Source organism: Harmonia axyridis, chromosome 5 (genome assembly GCF_914767665.1).
Source record: "Harmonia axyridis chromosome 5, icHarAxyr1.1, whole genome shotgun sequence".
In the NCBI taxonomy this organism is placed as follows: domain Eukaryota; kingdom Metazoa; phylum Arthropoda; class Insecta; order Coleoptera; family Coccinellidae; genus Harmonia; species Harmonia axyridis.
This window is the reverse complement of record NC_059505.1, coordinates 43,610,153-43,627,129: the sequence shown is the minus strand read 5'-3', so window position 1 is coordinate 43,627,129 and position 16,977 is coordinate 43,610,153. Positions and strand designations below refer to the sequence as shown.

At 34.9% G+C, this 16,977-nt stretch overlaps 1 protein-coding gene across 15 annotated transcripts in view; it reads left to right on the top strand.

The window, feature by feature from the left end:
- The window catches only part of LOC123681242 (partitioning defective 3 homolog), a 79,533-nt gene that overhangs the window by 47,680 nt on the left and 14,876 nt on the right, over positions 1-16,977 (top strand). For 6 of the 15 annotated variants that reach the window (XM_045619517.1, XM_045619511.1, XM_045619521.1 and 3 more), the window contains exons 2-8: positions 2,613-2,824; positions 14,204-14,404; positions 15,032-15,351; positions 15,699-15,836; positions 15,950-16,150; positions 16,329-16,480; positions 16,555-16,775. In XM_045619517.1, the coding sequence (XP_045475473.1) occupies positions 2,627-2,824; positions 14,204-14,404; positions 15,032-15,351; positions 15,699-15,836; positions 15,950-16,150; positions 16,329-16,480; positions 16,555-16,775 (1,431 nt within the window). In that variant the 5' untranslated portion in view covers positions 2,613-2,626. Of the gene's footprint in view, positions 1-2,612; positions 2,825-6,326; positions 6,674-14,203; positions 14,405-15,031; positions 15,352-15,698; positions 15,837-15,949; positions 16,151-16,328; positions 16,481-16,554; positions 16,776-16,977 lie in introns of those variants that run through there. The other 9 variants (XM_045619518.1, XM_045619512.1, XM_045619509.1 and 6 more) reach the window with 5 other exon arrangements.

Here is a 16,977-nt window from a genome sequence, read left to right as displayed (position 1 = left end):
TGTTCGTTGAAACTGGTTTCGACTGAACCTCCTGTCTGTCCTATGAATTTTATATTGCAAGTTGACTACCTATGTTAACTTATAAACGATTTATTTGTGTTTTGGGATTTAATCTTTTCCAATATTCAGGTTTACTCTGTATGTCTAGTAGCTACTTTTTCACTTATATCACCAAAGTACGCCAGAGAAATGAGTATTTTAGTTTCTTTGGTTTTATGATCGATTTATGATTATTTGAGATATTATCTGAATAATCACTCTATTTATCTATTGAGAAGAAACATAATTAAATAATACTGATTAACAATCATGTCCATATACATAAGGGCGAACAGAACCAACATTTTTTGTAGAAATTACTAAAATGATTCGAATCTTTACTTTTTTTTTAACGTGCTCAATTGGTATAAAATCGGGTGTTCGAGGTGGCCAACTTATACGTGACCCGACACAATACATCCAATTGTGCACCGGATCATCAGATATTCTCTCCCTGCACGCACTTCCATCCACTAATGAAGTTACGCACGAGCGCACACCTCACAAGCTGAAATGCAGATTTGCAACATTGTCTGGTCACAATGGCGGAGTATTGCGATTCATCTCTTTAAAAAAAAAAACGCTCACAGTCCAACGGTATTACACTGATGCAGGAATGCGTTTTGTTTTAAAATACGCGAGACTATCCAGAGAGTCTATAAACCTGGGAAATAACTGGACCTTTCACTCGATTGGAATGATGGAGCCGTAATTCCAATCCGGAGGCTGTAGGGATTTTTATTCCGACGATTGGCGTCCCTGAAATTGCCGGTTGCTGACATCCATAGTGAAGATTATGTCAATGTTGGTCTTATCTTGCTTTGTAGAAGATTGTCCGATATGAATGATGCAATTTGAAATGGTTATGTTATAATGGCAACATTGTCTATTCTTTGACATTTCTAATGTCATTTGTGTTTAATAGGTTATGTTGTCGATTGTTGAATTGTTTTATCAAATTCAGTGCTCGAATACTGAGAGAAATTTACGAAGAATTCATGGACTACATTATTTATTTAATCAACTCGGTATTCGTCGTATTGTCGACAAATTTGAAAGTTATACAGCTAACAGATTTGTCAACAATGCGACATATAGTGTGTCTCTTAAGTGAATTATATTGTCCAGGAATATTCATTGAATTTATCTCAGTATTTACAAATAAACACTGATTTTGATGAAACTATTTGACAATTTCGATGATTAAATGACATCTACTGAACATAAATGACATAAGAAATGTCAAGAAATAGAACACAGTGTTGCCATCAAAACCATTTTAAATTGTATAATACTTATTGAAGAACCCTTTATAATGATGAAGTCTTTCACAGCCAGATTTTCAATAGTAATCTAGTTGGTTTTTGACCTGACGTTTCATCTATATTTTTCGGTAGTCATCTTCAGAGGTTTCAAGGTGGTAGATTTTGAGTCGGCGTTGAAATGAAGCGTTCTCAATGAATTTTAATGAGTTTCAATCTAGTCATCTCAGACTACGATTAAAAATCTTAGAATCTCAGTAATCTTTTGCTTGGTTTCGACTTGAAGCCTCAATCTCCTATACCTACTAGTTCTTATGTTTGTCTCTTGGTTTCTTTGATTTGTAGGATTCACATCCAAAATATCCAAAAAAAAATATCATCTGACGTCAGGATATATGTACATTTTTAAGGGTTATCGGACTTTGACAATTAATGTCGAGTTGCAGATTATAGGTTAGGTAGGTCAGTTTGGCATATAGTTACTGATCATAGAATAGGATGGGACAACAATTTGACAAGTAATACGCTCTATTAGTGATGACGTCACACACCGCCATTTTAGTTCTCCTGTCAGTGTTCGGAATCCAAACAAACAAATTGTCATTCAAATTAGTACGTTGTCGTTGAAGAAATTGGCTTATTTTGATAAATAAGATTATTCAAGGAACGATTTTACCATTAATTGATAGACAGAAGGCACAAGATTAATGCCGGTAAGTTCGAACTTGAAGTTCAACTAATAAACACGGCTTTTTACAAAATCTGGGGATTGATGCAGGATTCAAACTTACTGGTATTAACCTCGTTCCTTCTGTCTATCAATTAATACTGAAATCGTTCCTCAAATACTCTTATTTATCAAAATAAGCCAATTCCTTCAACGACACCGTACTAATTTGAATGATAATTTATTTGTTTGGATTCCGAACACTGACAGGAGAACTAAAATGGCGGTGTGTGACGTCACACTAACAGAGCGTATTGATGTCAAGTTGCAGATCATAGGTTAGGTAGGTCAGTTTGACATATATTATGTAAGTTACTGATCATAGAATAGGGTGGGACTACAATTTGATCAGAAAAATTGTTCGGCATTGGAAAGAAGATTAAAATTATAATTTTATTCTGGGATTTTCACATTCTAAAGTTGCATATGTCCGAATTCAATAGTTTAAATACGATTTTTCTTCGGAAAATATATTATGTAGATTCGTTTGAAAATGCAATTTTCGCCGACTATACATACAGAGCTCGCAATCCGAACACAGCGCAATCCAAAAGTTTCGCAACTTATCCTTCGATCATCTTCAGCGCTGTGATGTGAAATGTTCGACGCATGTCAGACGATCAACGCTGGTCCAAAATGCACAGAGGTGGCGGAAAAGCTTGTGCAACTGTTTGGATGGCGGCACACCTACAACGTAGAAAAGTTGCAGAGGAACCTCTGCGGAAGGTCCACCACTAGGATATCCATCACCAGACCGAGCAGTCAGAGAAGCTCTAGCGAAAAGTGCCATCAGTCGGTAAGAACTTTATACACGAGAATGAGCATATATTTCCATCGACGTTTTTTGGTGAAAAAATGACAGAAAGTCTGTAGTAAAATAAGGATTCGGGAGCTTTCGCGCTCTTGTTCACATTCGTGTAATAGTCAGTAGACAGATATTCTATGGTTCAGAAAAATTTGATTGAATTTTTTAGTGTGAAATTCACTTTATCCACCAACTCCTCAAAGTAATAAACATAGATAGAGGGAGCATATATCATTTTCAGTAAGCGAATTTTGTCCCCAACGTCAACTATCAAATTTGACATGAAACGCGCGAAAATGAAAACATATCAGTGATACGATATTTCACTCAATTCGCGAGTTTTTCCACAAAGAACGCACTTCTTATGTCCCATAGTGAATCAACGTTTCAAATTAACTCAAAATATATTGAAATAAATCCCTAAATATATCAGAAATTCAGAAAACAAACTTCAAGCGCGCCAAACGACGTGAAACAATCGATGACACTAGGAGAGCAAAAGTTGCCAAATCTTGGATTTCAGCAGGTAGATACAGAAAATAATAAATATTCTGCTTATCATAAATTCAACAATTAGGAAGAATATCGGATTCCAAATATTCAAATTTGCATATTTAATCGGAAATCACTCAAATAAATATATTTCATTCAATATAACATACATTCATAACGATATAGTGAAATTAAGGATTTGAAAATATATCACAATCCGACAACGTAATCTAACCATGTTGGATACATGTAAAAATAGCGTAAACTCCCTCTATTTATGTTTATTACACTATGATCAACTCTAACAACACACAAAATTTTAGTGAAATCTGATATATCTGAATTTTACAAAAAAAAAATATGAGCCTGTTGAGATGCAGAAAGTTGCAAAACAAATTGTTTTTCTCAATACTCTATGGAGACAGTAGCTTCCAGGATCTTAGAAGTATAAGATCACCAGTAAGAGTTTAGAATTCAGTAAATACTCACTTCATAACAATAAAACTATTTCCAAGGAATCATGATGAATTTTACCACAAGAAATTTCTAAAACGTCAAAATCCTCATACTCAACCAGCTAATTCATCCTCAAATTTAACCATTTTTCTACGAAACGAAGGATACCAACATTACCACCGCAATTTAACACGTGACCGTTCAAAGAATCCAAATTCGTGACAAAACAAGCAACAAAAACTCGGACCCACGTTACGTGCTCTTGAAAAAAACACGTATCTTCTACTATTTCGAGGATTTTCAGGTATTGAGCGGCATTCTTTACTTGTCAATTGACAGGGCGTATTTTACATTCTTCCTCCATTACGGCCTCCACTTATCTAATGGCACAGATAACGCGTCACCGAAAGGCCTTAGCGATCAAGATAAATTGGGTTTATGGAACAGAATTCTGTGATCGTCCGAGCGTGTAGAAAACCACTCGGATTGCGCAGAGTTTGCTCGCTTTGCAAAACGATAAATCACGATGTAAAAGGAATTATCGCGATCCTAACTCGATCATAGAACTTCCGTCCGTGTTTTTTTCTATGGTCTCGATGATTGTTCTTCTTCTTCCTTAGAACGGAAGAGGCGGCTTTCCAATTTCTGGTCCAGCATTAGGATGGTTAATCTAGAATTTAGATTGATCTCTAGGAAACCAAGCTTGGGAACAGACAGAACTGATGTATTGCAAATTTTCATTTGCATACGAAATAACGTTGTCGAGCACGTTTTGATTGTTTAATTGCAATGGGATAGCGTTCGTTCAAGGAGATTTTCGCAGCAGATAATGTTGAATATGGTGATTAAGTGTCACGTGATGACAGAATACCAGGAGTGTTTTTGTTTGACAAATGTTCGTACGAAACAATTTCCCATAATAAAAGTTTTTATGTTACTCGAAAATAAACTATTCTAAAAGTGTTTGGAATACTGCTATCTCAAAGAGTTATTTTTATTTTTTTCACTTGAAATTATTATTATGAGCATTCAAAAATTTCCCAAGCAGAGTTATACCTACCCAAAAGACTGTGATAGTTTAACAATTAAATACTATTGTTTATTTTTCTCATTTTTCCAATAAAATTAGTGTGAAAAAAAAACTCTAGACATTCTTGTCTCTAATTGTGGTTATACTATCAACTAACAAGTATAGGGTGTTTTTTTTAGAGCTATAGAACTTTAGATTGCAATAAAACAACGATGGATTATTCGATTGACATGAATTTTATTTATCCGCAAGATAATCTTGTGGCATTACATTTTAAATATGATTTCTGGCATATGACCGCCACGGCTGGCTCGGATATAGTCCAATCTGGACGTCCAATTTTCGATGACTTTTTCCAACATTTGTGGCCGTATATCGGCAATAACACGGCGAATGTTGTCTTCCAAATGGTCAAGGGTTTGTGGCTTATCCGCATAGACCAATGACTTTACATATCCCCACAGAAAGTAGTCTAGCGGTGTTAAATCACAAGATCTTGGAGGCCAATTCACATGTCCAAAACGTGAAATTAGGCGGTCACCAAACGTGTCTTTCAATAAATCGATTGTGGCACGAGCTGTGTGACATGTTGCACCGTCTCGTTGGAATCATAGCTCCTGGACATCATGGTTGTTCAATTCAGGAATGAAAAAATTAGTAATCACGGCTTTATACCGATCACCATTGACTGTAACGTTCTGGCCATCAATGTTTTTGAAGAAGTACGGACCAATGATTCCACCAGCCCATAAAGCGCACCAAACAGTCAGTTTTTCTGGATGTAACGACGTTTCGACATACACTTGAGGATTAGCTTCACTCCAAATGCGGCAGTTTTGTTTGTTGACGTAGCCATTCAACCAGAAGTGCGCTTCATCGCTGAACAAAATAAAATGGACGTAGTGCGCGATACGTATTCCGCACAGAACCATTATTTTCGAAATGAAATTGCACTATTTGCAAGCGTTGTTCAGGCGTGAGTCTATTCATGATGAATTGCCAAACCAAACTGAGAATAAATCACTTGACAGCTGTTAAATCGGTTGCCATCTTGAACAGTAATGCCCACTTAAAGTTATATACCTCGAAAAAAAACACCCGTTATTTTCTGTTTGTTCTATTTTGGAAGTTTGTAGTTCTTTTTCTCTAAAACCCTCTTGCTGATTTAAGCAACTATTTTTTTAATTGTAGCTTGATTTTCTGGAAATTGTACATTAATTATTATTCATTCTTTTATTTTCCAAACAGAATCATATCCAAAATATTTTGATAGCTATACCCATTAAGTTCGTGATATAACGTATAAATTTCCAAAACGTTTTTGATAAAACGTTACCTGGAATTTTATGAAACAAAAATCCCTTTGTAAAATTAATGAACCTTTCCATTTATCTTCGACAATAAAATCTGTCAATGAGTTCCGAGAAAACCCCGATTCTAAAATACAGATGGCACCACCGCTCGCTAGTAGAAAATCAGAAACAAACTATAAACCTGGATTATTAGCAATAAATTAATCGTTGAACAATTAATCACCAGCACGTGTCGGTCCATCTCTCTCTTCAATTGCCTGTTCGAATTGCATAAATATAATTATAAAAATATAAAATGTATATCTTCATCTCATTTTCTCCAACTTTCAAATCTGTAATGCTCAGGTAGAAATTCTTGCGTTCAGTTCAGTGGCAGCGGATGATAGGTATGGCATATACGTGGATTCTATTTCAGTTTTGTGTTGTTCCCGTTGCTTTTGTGACGTACGGTATGAAATTTGGAATTGTGCTACCTTTGAAATGTTGAGGATATACAGACACAGTGCCAATATAGAGACCATTTTGGAATCGGACGAAAATTACGACGATGTAAGGTTCATTTACGATATTTGGTTTGGGAAATTTCAATTTGTTATTTATTTGTTTGATTAGTGTATGTATTATTTTTCGTATGTATTCGAAAGTATAACTTCTCACCTTTCGATACTGAAATCGACTGATACATAGGTTTTGAAAGCATGTGTTCATGACAATAAAACCTTTTCTCACTTCAAGAAGTACTACTTTCTCATCAGCAATCAAATATTTATATTTTATTCATCAAAATTTTTTGTATTGCCTTCAAACTGGACCGTTTTATAAATATCACCATTGGATGTGCCAATTATCAATACATTTTTGAACACATTTTTAAGTTTCATTTCAATATAGTCGATGAAAATTCTCTTTTATGTCTTTATTGATTGAGACAGGTCATTCTAAATGGTATTATGCTGACATATAATATAGAATTTTTATTCAATGATTAATGTTATAGTTGCCTTTGAAATATTTTTAATATAAATAGTTATCGAGGTTTTGGAACCAGAGATTTCACAAAATTCCAATAAAAATTTACAATATTCAAATTATTATTGTCAATATCGAAATTTTATCATATGGTATAGTTGCCAATGTTAGTAAAAAGCATATTTCAAAGGCCGCTACGATATTACAATCATTTATAAAGACCCTGTATAATTCACATTATTTCTGTCAAAAGATTTAAAATTCGAAATATAATTAGTTAGTACCAATACACAATAATAACACTATACCGGCTTAATTTTTTTTATTGAAAATCAATAGACATTCTTCAGTTTCTAATATTATTGTTATAATAAAGTCTATACCCATCTTTTAATTGACACTATTCTTCGTTAAAAATTCTCTCTTATCGACTGAAAACAGGTGATAATATAAACATATATAATTTTCATTGTTCAATTGAATTTGTAAGATTTAAAATTCGGCATCTAATTTATCAGTAGTCAACCAATACACAGTGATAACACTAACAGCCTAATTTTTTTGTTGAAAATGAATAGACATTCTTCGGTTTTTGATATTATTATTATGATTAAGTCCACGTTACTTTTAGCTGAGACCATTCTTCTGTTAATTTAACGATTCAGACAAAATCTGAGATAACTTCGGCGAAATGAGTGTTGCAAATTAAATTGCTGACTCGAATTGCAGGTCAGACACTTGAAATGACGCCAGAGATAATAACTATTTTGTAATATGTAACAGCATCATTTGAAATTGTAGATTAGTCATTACTGGTAGAACGTTATGGATTGATGTTTTAACGTAGTAGGTACGTTACAGGGACATATAACGTAACTTTGAAGAAGGCATTCGTAAAAGTTATCAGTACAGTAGATATTTAATTACTCAAATAAAATCAAAGGTGTAGTAGAGACTTTTGAAAAGTATCTAGTTAGTTATTCTTTTGAAATAGTAATTGAAAAACTTATCTCAAGTTACTTTTTCCATTCCTTCATAAATTAAATGGGACTTTAATCATTCATAACTTGACAGGTGAAGTATCTAAGATACTTTAGTTACAATATAATATGTGTAGTTTTTTTTATCTACTTTTAGGCAAAAAATAAAAGGATATAGATATAGAAACCCTGGATTTTCCAATAAGAAGTTTCATTTTGATATCGGAAAATACTAGACCTGTCTAGGTTGAAATTTGGTTTTTACATATATGCAAAGTATTCGTATCTCATATGATACATAGTTCTGTGGTATCCAATACCGAATGAATGACTGAGCACTGAAAACTCCTTACAGCAGGTGTTTTTCTCCAATTTAATAACAAGATTTAATTAAAGGGTGTTCATAACTTATTATATCTGTGAAAATTCCAATGGAATACATAACTGTCAAAATTCGTAGGTATTCCAAGAAACGCCACGATTAAAACCCTATAAGTTACAGCCACTCAAGAAAAGATAACCGTTGGAATGTCAAAACTAACCACTAAGTGTGGCTTAGTTGATGAGTGAAGACGTAAACAAAGAAAGGTGACTCATCTCATATAGACGAATCTTGACCAGGTAGAATCGATCTCATAGTGGGAATTCCCGACATGACTTTCATCGATAATGATGGCTTTTGGGAAACCCGACCTTGAACTTGTCCGACGGTTCAACAGCTTCGCTCTACATATAAAATGATCCGGTTTGTTAAAAACATGTGTGTCGTAGGTTTGGGTGCAAACATAGGATAAAAACTTCGGAAGACTTTAATGATCGGTGATTTCCATAACTCAGCTATTGCCTTATGAATTTAGTGGATTTGAAAATGTAGAAAAATTAAATCAACGTATGATTTATTTTGTTTTAATTGATCTCAGTCACTTTATGGTAACTAGGTTTCTTAATTTGTTTTATTTTTTGGCTTAAAGCAGCAAGCATCTCAGATACTTTTCAAAAATGACTGTATAGTGTAACTAAAATATCTCAGATACTAATTTACTTTTGCAAGAAAAGCTTGTAGTTATCACAATTGGCCAACAACACACATGTTTATAAGATCTTGTGATTTAACTCTAGGGATTCATCAAGCCAAGTAGCTGGATATTTTAACCGACTACTTGACTTGAAAATCAAGCTCGTGAAAAATTACATACTGACTTGACTTGATTTTAGATATTTATTGCTTGATTCGATATCAAACTACTTGATGTTACTTGATCTTGATATGCACGCGTCGCACGGCATATTTTTCTGCAATCTTGTGCGCGCTTAGAATAAATAAGGGGATTCTTCGAGCGCCGAGAGAATGGAGGATTCGCCAGTGTGACTTTATTAGTAGTTTTCATACATTTATATGGAATCTATTGGTAGATTTTGGTAGTTTCAGAAATGTCTTTCAAAACTTGGCCAAATTGACCAAGGTTTTTTATCAACGCCGGCATCTTCAGCTTCTGTTGAAAGACAATTTTCCAGATCTGCTCTTGCAGTTACAAAAACCCGCAATAGGTTAGCCGACAAATCTATAAGATGCCTCATGTGTCTTGGATACTAGATGAAAAATTATGAAATCAAACAAAGCCTGGAGGTTCCTCAATATTAACAAACTTTATTTTTTCATTATTTTTCATTTTGTTATAATTTATAGTGATTTAATTTATGTTTTATTCAAAAAAAATGATATTTTCGGTTCTTTTATACAATAAGTTCCTTGTCATTTCATCATTTTTTCCATTGATGTGACACTACACAATAAAACTGCTAAACATCAAGTAGCTCGATATGATTCAAGTACTTGATAAATAAATGCTTGACTTGACTTGAGATTGAAAAACTATTTGGCTTGAACTTGAGTTGATTTCAAGTCAAGCTCAAACCAAGTAGCTTGAAAATCAAGCCAAGCCGTGAATCCCTAATCGCAATCTCAACAATCTCTGAAATATAGTTTATTTCTTTACAATATACCTACTATATATTTTGTCCTCAAAATGACTGTTTATAACAAAATAAACTCTCGATGGTTTTATTCATGATTAAATCTTCTCCGAGTCTGTTCAGGTTAACGTTCTCAGCATTAGGTACGCCGCCGACTTGTGTCTTTTTGTTCCTGTTTCAACGCCCTGTATAATTACGGAGTTAATTGGATAAACTGGGCAGTGTAATGAGGAGGTGCAGACTTTATTGGGTGATTTCGAGAACGCCTCCCTTGAATGACTGAATTCATAATTTAAATAGACCAGATAGCGGATACATAGACTACGTTTAGACTTTTTACTGACTCGACAATCTTTCGGTCTTCTCAGATGAGTATAATTTAGTTAAATGTTGTGAAAGTTAATATTTTTCACCATATCTTTCTCGGTTTAGCATCTCATTACTTTTATTTTTCGCTATTCTACTCAAATTTGCTGATATGATATGGTATTCAAATCATATCAGGACTCTCGTTTTCGAAATACAGGAGTTTCAAAAGAGTCAGCCGATTCTTGTGATATTTTGTAAGACTAATTACATTAAAGAGTCTAGTTTTAGAGGAAAAATTATTTCCAGAATTCCAGATACGTAATTAGAAATATAATTTCTTCTGAAAAAGTGATAAAAAACATTCGGTAGCTATCTTCAAAAAGATTCGATTCCAAATATTGAAATAGCGGAAAAAATACTTTCAATGCATCAAATCAAATAGTACTGGCTGATGTTTCAATGATTTAGAAAAACTGTGCAAATTTGAAAGCCTTTTTTTCCTAGGAAATACATATTTCATTATGAATAATTCTCATTTTAATCAGAACCTTTCTCTTCGATGAACCACGTCTCTATAAATCTTCGCACGGCACTCTTAGATCTTCGACTGTCACTTTCACTCTAGATCTAGATCCATTTTGGGCAAGGTTTCGTCACAAGTCCCAACACCGGCAATACGCTCCTTGCAGATCGCTCAAAATCGACGGTCAAGTTCAAAGGATTTCACTTTTGCCGAACGTGGTACGGACGGAGTTTGCTGACCCTATATGTCACTTTCCTTTTTTTTTTTTAATCGGTATATGGCTCTCGATTGTGTCGTTATGCAAGACCGTCCGAATCGGATATTATATCCATATGGGAATGGAGATGGAAACGGCCATCTAGTTGACCTGATTTATATCGGACGTACTCGTCTTGGAATTGAGTGTTATCAGCACCCTCTAGAGACGTGTTAGTCCCGTGTCACACTAGGCTTTTTTCGTGAGTCACACTAGGACTATTTCTGGGTTGATTTCTGACGTATTAGGCACTATATACACTTTTTTGTGACGCTTGTTTCAGAGCTTATTACAGAGCTGCAATACCTGACTTTATTAGAATGAGGTTATCCTTAAGTTTTGTTCATGAGTAGTTTTAACATTTTCGGTAAAATGAAATTATTACAAGCTGCTATTTACTGTTGTAATTTCTAATTTGAGTTATGCCATGCAAAACAGATAAAAAGTGGTTGAGTAATGAACATAGAAGAGGAAGAATACACAATTTTTACATGTCCCCAACATGGTTAGATTACGTTGTCGAATTGTGAGATTTTACTATATCGTTATGGATGTATATTATTGTTGGAGAATTGTATATTACTCACAATTCTCCAATATGTCTTTTGGGTTGCCTACCCAAATATCTTCACTTTTATTATTTTGCTTTGTTTGTATAATTATTTACGTTTATCTTATTCATCTGATACTATCACTTTGCTATATTTATTACATTCATTTCTTTACTATTATATAATTTGTATAATAATATATGATTTTCTATAAATGCAAGGACAAGAATTGAGAATGAAGAGGTTGAGGTTCTATGGCCGAACTTAACTTAGTTTAACGTTCATGTCTTGTATATTCTCTGCTTTTATTAATCTAGTATTCCACGTGTACTCTGTTTGTATCAAAAATAGACATGGGAAAGAAATAGAGTATTCGTCTCCTCATCAGCTGTCTTCTGGCATCTGCTGAGTTTCTTCAATTTGAGTTGCATCATCTCTAGTTTTCGCACATAATCTCTTCTGGAAGTTCATTCAATAGGATTGAAAATAAACGGGACAAATCTGTTGGCTCGCCTACTTTCATTATTCTCAGCTGTGGTCAATTTCATCCGTTGTCTAGTAAGCGTACAAGAAGCAATTTCTTGTTAACAATCGAACCATTAGCAGCACCGTGGTATGAGATGTGCAATTTGCATTCTTGATAGAAATGCGATCGTTCAAAGGAATTTCTTGTTGAAGGTTGGAATTAATCACTGAAAATCTGTGGTTCGTACAGTTGTTCGCTAGATTCGTTATTTTATATTTCATCGCATAGCATTTCTAATCAAATTTTGTCTCCAACATGAACTATCAAATTTGACATGAAGCGCGCGGAAATGAAAACATATCAGTGATAAGATATTTTAGTCAATTCGCGAGTTTCTCCACAAAGAACGCACTTCTTATATCCCTTAGTGAACCAACGTTTCATATTAACTCAAAATATATTGAAATAAATACCTAAATATATCAAACATTCAGAAAACAAACTTTAAGCGCGCCAAACGACGAGAAACAACCGATGACACTAGGAGAGCAAAAGTTGCCAAACCTTGGATTTCAGCAGGTAGATACAGAAAATAATAAATATTCTGCTTATTATAAATTCGACAATTAGGAAAAATATCGGATTCCAAATATTCAAATTTGCATATTTAATCGGGAATCACTCAAATAAATATATTTCATTCAAAATAACATAAATTCATAACGATATAGTAAAATTGTGGATTTGAAAATATATCACAATCCGACAACGTAATCTAACCATGTTGGGTACATGTAAAAATTGCGTTTACTCACTCTATTTAGATTAGATACTCTATAATATCAATATATTAGATACTCTATAATATCAATATATAAAGGAGTTTATATAACTTTGCTATAAAAAGTAGATATTATTGTCTTCTTTCGAATGAAACAGTCACCAAAAAAGGCACGTAACCATGCCTATTTCGCCACCATTTCAGGCACTGTCAGTCGGACCAAGAAAGGCACCATTTTAAGGTAAAATTAGTACGCTTCAGTCCTAATTTCGTTTGAGCAAAATTAATTTCACGCTTCGAGGTGCAGCTCATAGGAGGCTACGTACTTTAAGGTCTGCTAGGTACGTCCTTGAAAGACAACCGACAGGATATGAGTCGAGTCTCAGGTGTATATCTAGAGACCTGGAGACAACTAACTCACGTCGGTGAATTCTTCTGGAAATAATTAGAGATGGGAACTTGTTCCGAATCTTTATGTTTTTTTTTTTTTTTTAGGCTGAGATGTTGGTGGTTCGTGCTTGTGCGCTTCAAGTAGAAAGAAAGTCAGAGCGCTCGTGTATTATTGAAAACAATCAAGAGAGCGCTTCTAATTGAATGCTAATGAATCAAAGTTGGCTTACTGAAATTATTGTAGTTAATGATGTAGGGGGATGAACCTTTTTCATAGCATAAAATTGATTGGTTGCATCTTTTCTCGATCTTGTGTACGTTATTAACTGTTTGGTTTTGATTTGAGTTTATTATATTGTAATAAGATCTTTAAAACCAATAGAAAGATGATAATATCAGCAAACAAACATTCAATAAGGACACCAAATCACCAGCAAACACATCAACATAAAATTGAATTATACTTCTTCAAAACCTATGTGATGAATATATGAAGCACGTTGAGGATATATGAGAGAGGCAGAATAGCTAAAACATCGAAGATGTATAAGAAGAACAAAGACAAATTCCAAGAAGATAATCTAAGATGTAAAAGATAGTTATTTCATCTGGTTCAGTGTTTCAAATTTGGAAATAACATAAGGCCAACTCATTTTAGTTTCTTACAACATTTTCCCTACCATATTATTTCAAAAATACAAGCATCAACGTTCTTTACTTATCCTAACCTAACCTAACCTGAAAAATATATTATTTTCAATCTTCGAAGTGAATACTAGTGAACAAATATTTTGAATTTTGGCATTCGCCGACAGAACTGTTTTTGAAGATGTTTCCTCTAGTGTGACGTTGTTTAATCTTGTTTTTTCAATTGTTTCAGGGTTCAGCGTCATGGGTATCGGTCCACAATCTACAAACTCAAGGTGGAGGCATCTTAGACCCAGACGACAAACTTTGTGACGTTGTTGACGATAGGGAGCAGATCCTCGCCAGTTTTGAAGATGGCGATGGGCCTCACCATGGTGGTGGAGATGGAGCCAGTGGAAGTTCAGTTGGCACGGGGAGTCCCGACATTTTTCACGTGAGTATGACCAATCCGAAATAAAAAAGAACTATAAACAAGCTATAATGAAATGATAAAAATGAAATTATTTAGATAACAAATCTGAGAGATTATAAGTTAACTTTGTATAGATTGTCTTCTTCGAGAAAAGGATACATAAACATTTAAAGAGTTAGTACTAAAACAACAAACATATTTAAACTCTGTTTTGGCGAAAGTCTGAAACGGTTAAAGTATAGAATTAAAGATATTAACAGACATAATTTGTGGAATATGCCTTTTCAACGGTAAGCAACAACTTGAAAAAAAAAACTCGGGGTAACGAGTTCGTGGTGTACCCCAAGGTTCTCATTAGGAATCACTATTTTTCTTTCATTTGGTGAATATGAACCCACTATCAAATTCTTCAGTAATGAAGTTAATTTTAGCCAGAAATAGATTTATCTCAGACAACAAACAAACGTAAACTCATCTTCTTTGTTGAAAGTCTTCCGAATTTTCTGGAATGTTTCTATTACATTTCTTATATCCCATATCGTCTTCTCTTGGTAACTTCTAACATTTGAAATGTTAAATGATAGATGACGCCATTTACTCCACTAAAAAATTGTTGAAATTCAAGTTTATCGTTTGTTCCCAAAATAGGACGGTGACAAATATGGAACCTCCTACCCCCAAACGGACATCGAGGTGACAGGGGAACAGATCGCCAACGGGGTGCCAATAGGATCGCTCCAGGTGCGTAGGGGCAGCGAGCCCGCCCTAAACCAACTACCCCCAGGCCCGCCACTGCCCTCCGCCGACAACACCAAGAGGTGGAGCGCCGCTCCCTTGATATCCGATCCCCCGCCCTCTCTCGGTTACATCGGCGGCTACGTGGACGAAGATGACGCCCCCGGCTTCAGAAGAATCCAGAGGGACGGCAGCAACAGGCTGTCTATGCAGTTCTTCGAGGACGGAGCAGGGTAAGGATACAGAAGATTTTTATGTTAATTAGAAGGTCGAAAATCCCTACCTTCCGGGGTTCCGCAAGGCTCTGTACTTGGGCTACAGTTATTCATAATTTGTGTCGAATTATGACAAAAACTTCTTAGTAACGTACGTCCTAAAATGCACACTTGAAGAATTAGATACCTTCTATTATAATGCCCCTAAAACTGTCTATCTGCAATTATTTTATCGAAACTTTCTGTCTTTGAAGGTAGCTCCAACTCGTTATGGTTGCTCTTTAAGACGGTTGAAGATGTTTCCATATTCGAACTTTGATACCATAGCAACATGTTTCTCTACCACTATACCGATTTTTTTCTAGATTCAGATGGGCAGATGCAGCAGATAGGGCCAAGGCTAGAGTCCATACGAGTACATCACTTCCAAGAGAACACAAAAGAAAGGAACCCCTTGGTCAGGCAAACATAGCTACAAGTCCGACTCCTTCATCAGAACCAAGGTATTTAATTGATAAAACTTCGAACTAAATCACTTCTTAAGAGACAAAAAGTATCAAAATAAACGAAGTTAGCAACAAAGCAAAAAAATAGTTAAATACCAATTTCCTTTCAGTGAACTGATTCTTATAAGAAACGAACTTGGTCCTCTGGGAATCCATGTTGTGCCCGACTACGACATCTATGGAAAAGATAAGGGACTTCTTGTTCAAGGGATTGAACCTGGAGGCAGGATAGACAGGGATGGTAGACTGGCCATAAACGATAGAATTATAGAGATTAACGGACAGAATTTGTTAAATATGCCTTTTCAACGGTAAGCAACAACTTTTGAATAGATGAACCTCGGGATATGATTTAATATCGAGGTGTACCCCAAGGTTCTCTTAAGGGATCACTATTTTACTTTTGTACAGCAAAATTGGAAATATTCCTCATCAAATTAATATTTGTTGTTCCTTATTTTATAATTGTTATTTCATTTCTTTTTTCAGAGTCCAAGATATGTTTAAGCTATCCCTGACATCTTCTGAACTCAGACTGAGAGTTGTGAAAGGCTACACGTCGAACGCACTCAAGAAGCAACCCAAGGGCAAAAAATTCCAAGAAGACTCCTCAATGGTGGAATTTGAACCAAAACGTAAATGTTTGTGCATTTATCCCTTCAAAACCTCTTATCAATCCTTGGCACTTGATCTCTAACCATGCTTTTCTTCGTAGATACACCAAACACAAAGGTCGCAACAGTGTCGCCAACCAAGAAGATCCCAGCTGGTTCTAAAAACCTGAAGTCCTTGCTATCTGCAAACACCAGAAAGATCGGAAGGAAGATCGAGATAGAACTTACCAAAGGTCCCCATGGATTGGGGTTCAGTATCACGACCAGAGACAACCCTGCTGGCGGGAATTGTCCTATATACATCAAGAACATCATCCCTAAGGTAAAAATTTTTGGTTTTATAGCTAAACAAGAATTCACTCATAACGGGGCAGAAGTTTCAAGTTGGAGAATACGAAAATCTTCTAGACCCAGAGGAGCAATCTCCACCAAATTTTGTACAAGCCTTCGTGTTGTAATCTAATAATAATCTACCAAATTTCAACTCGATCGAGTCAATATTTTTGGAGTTATTAACCATACTT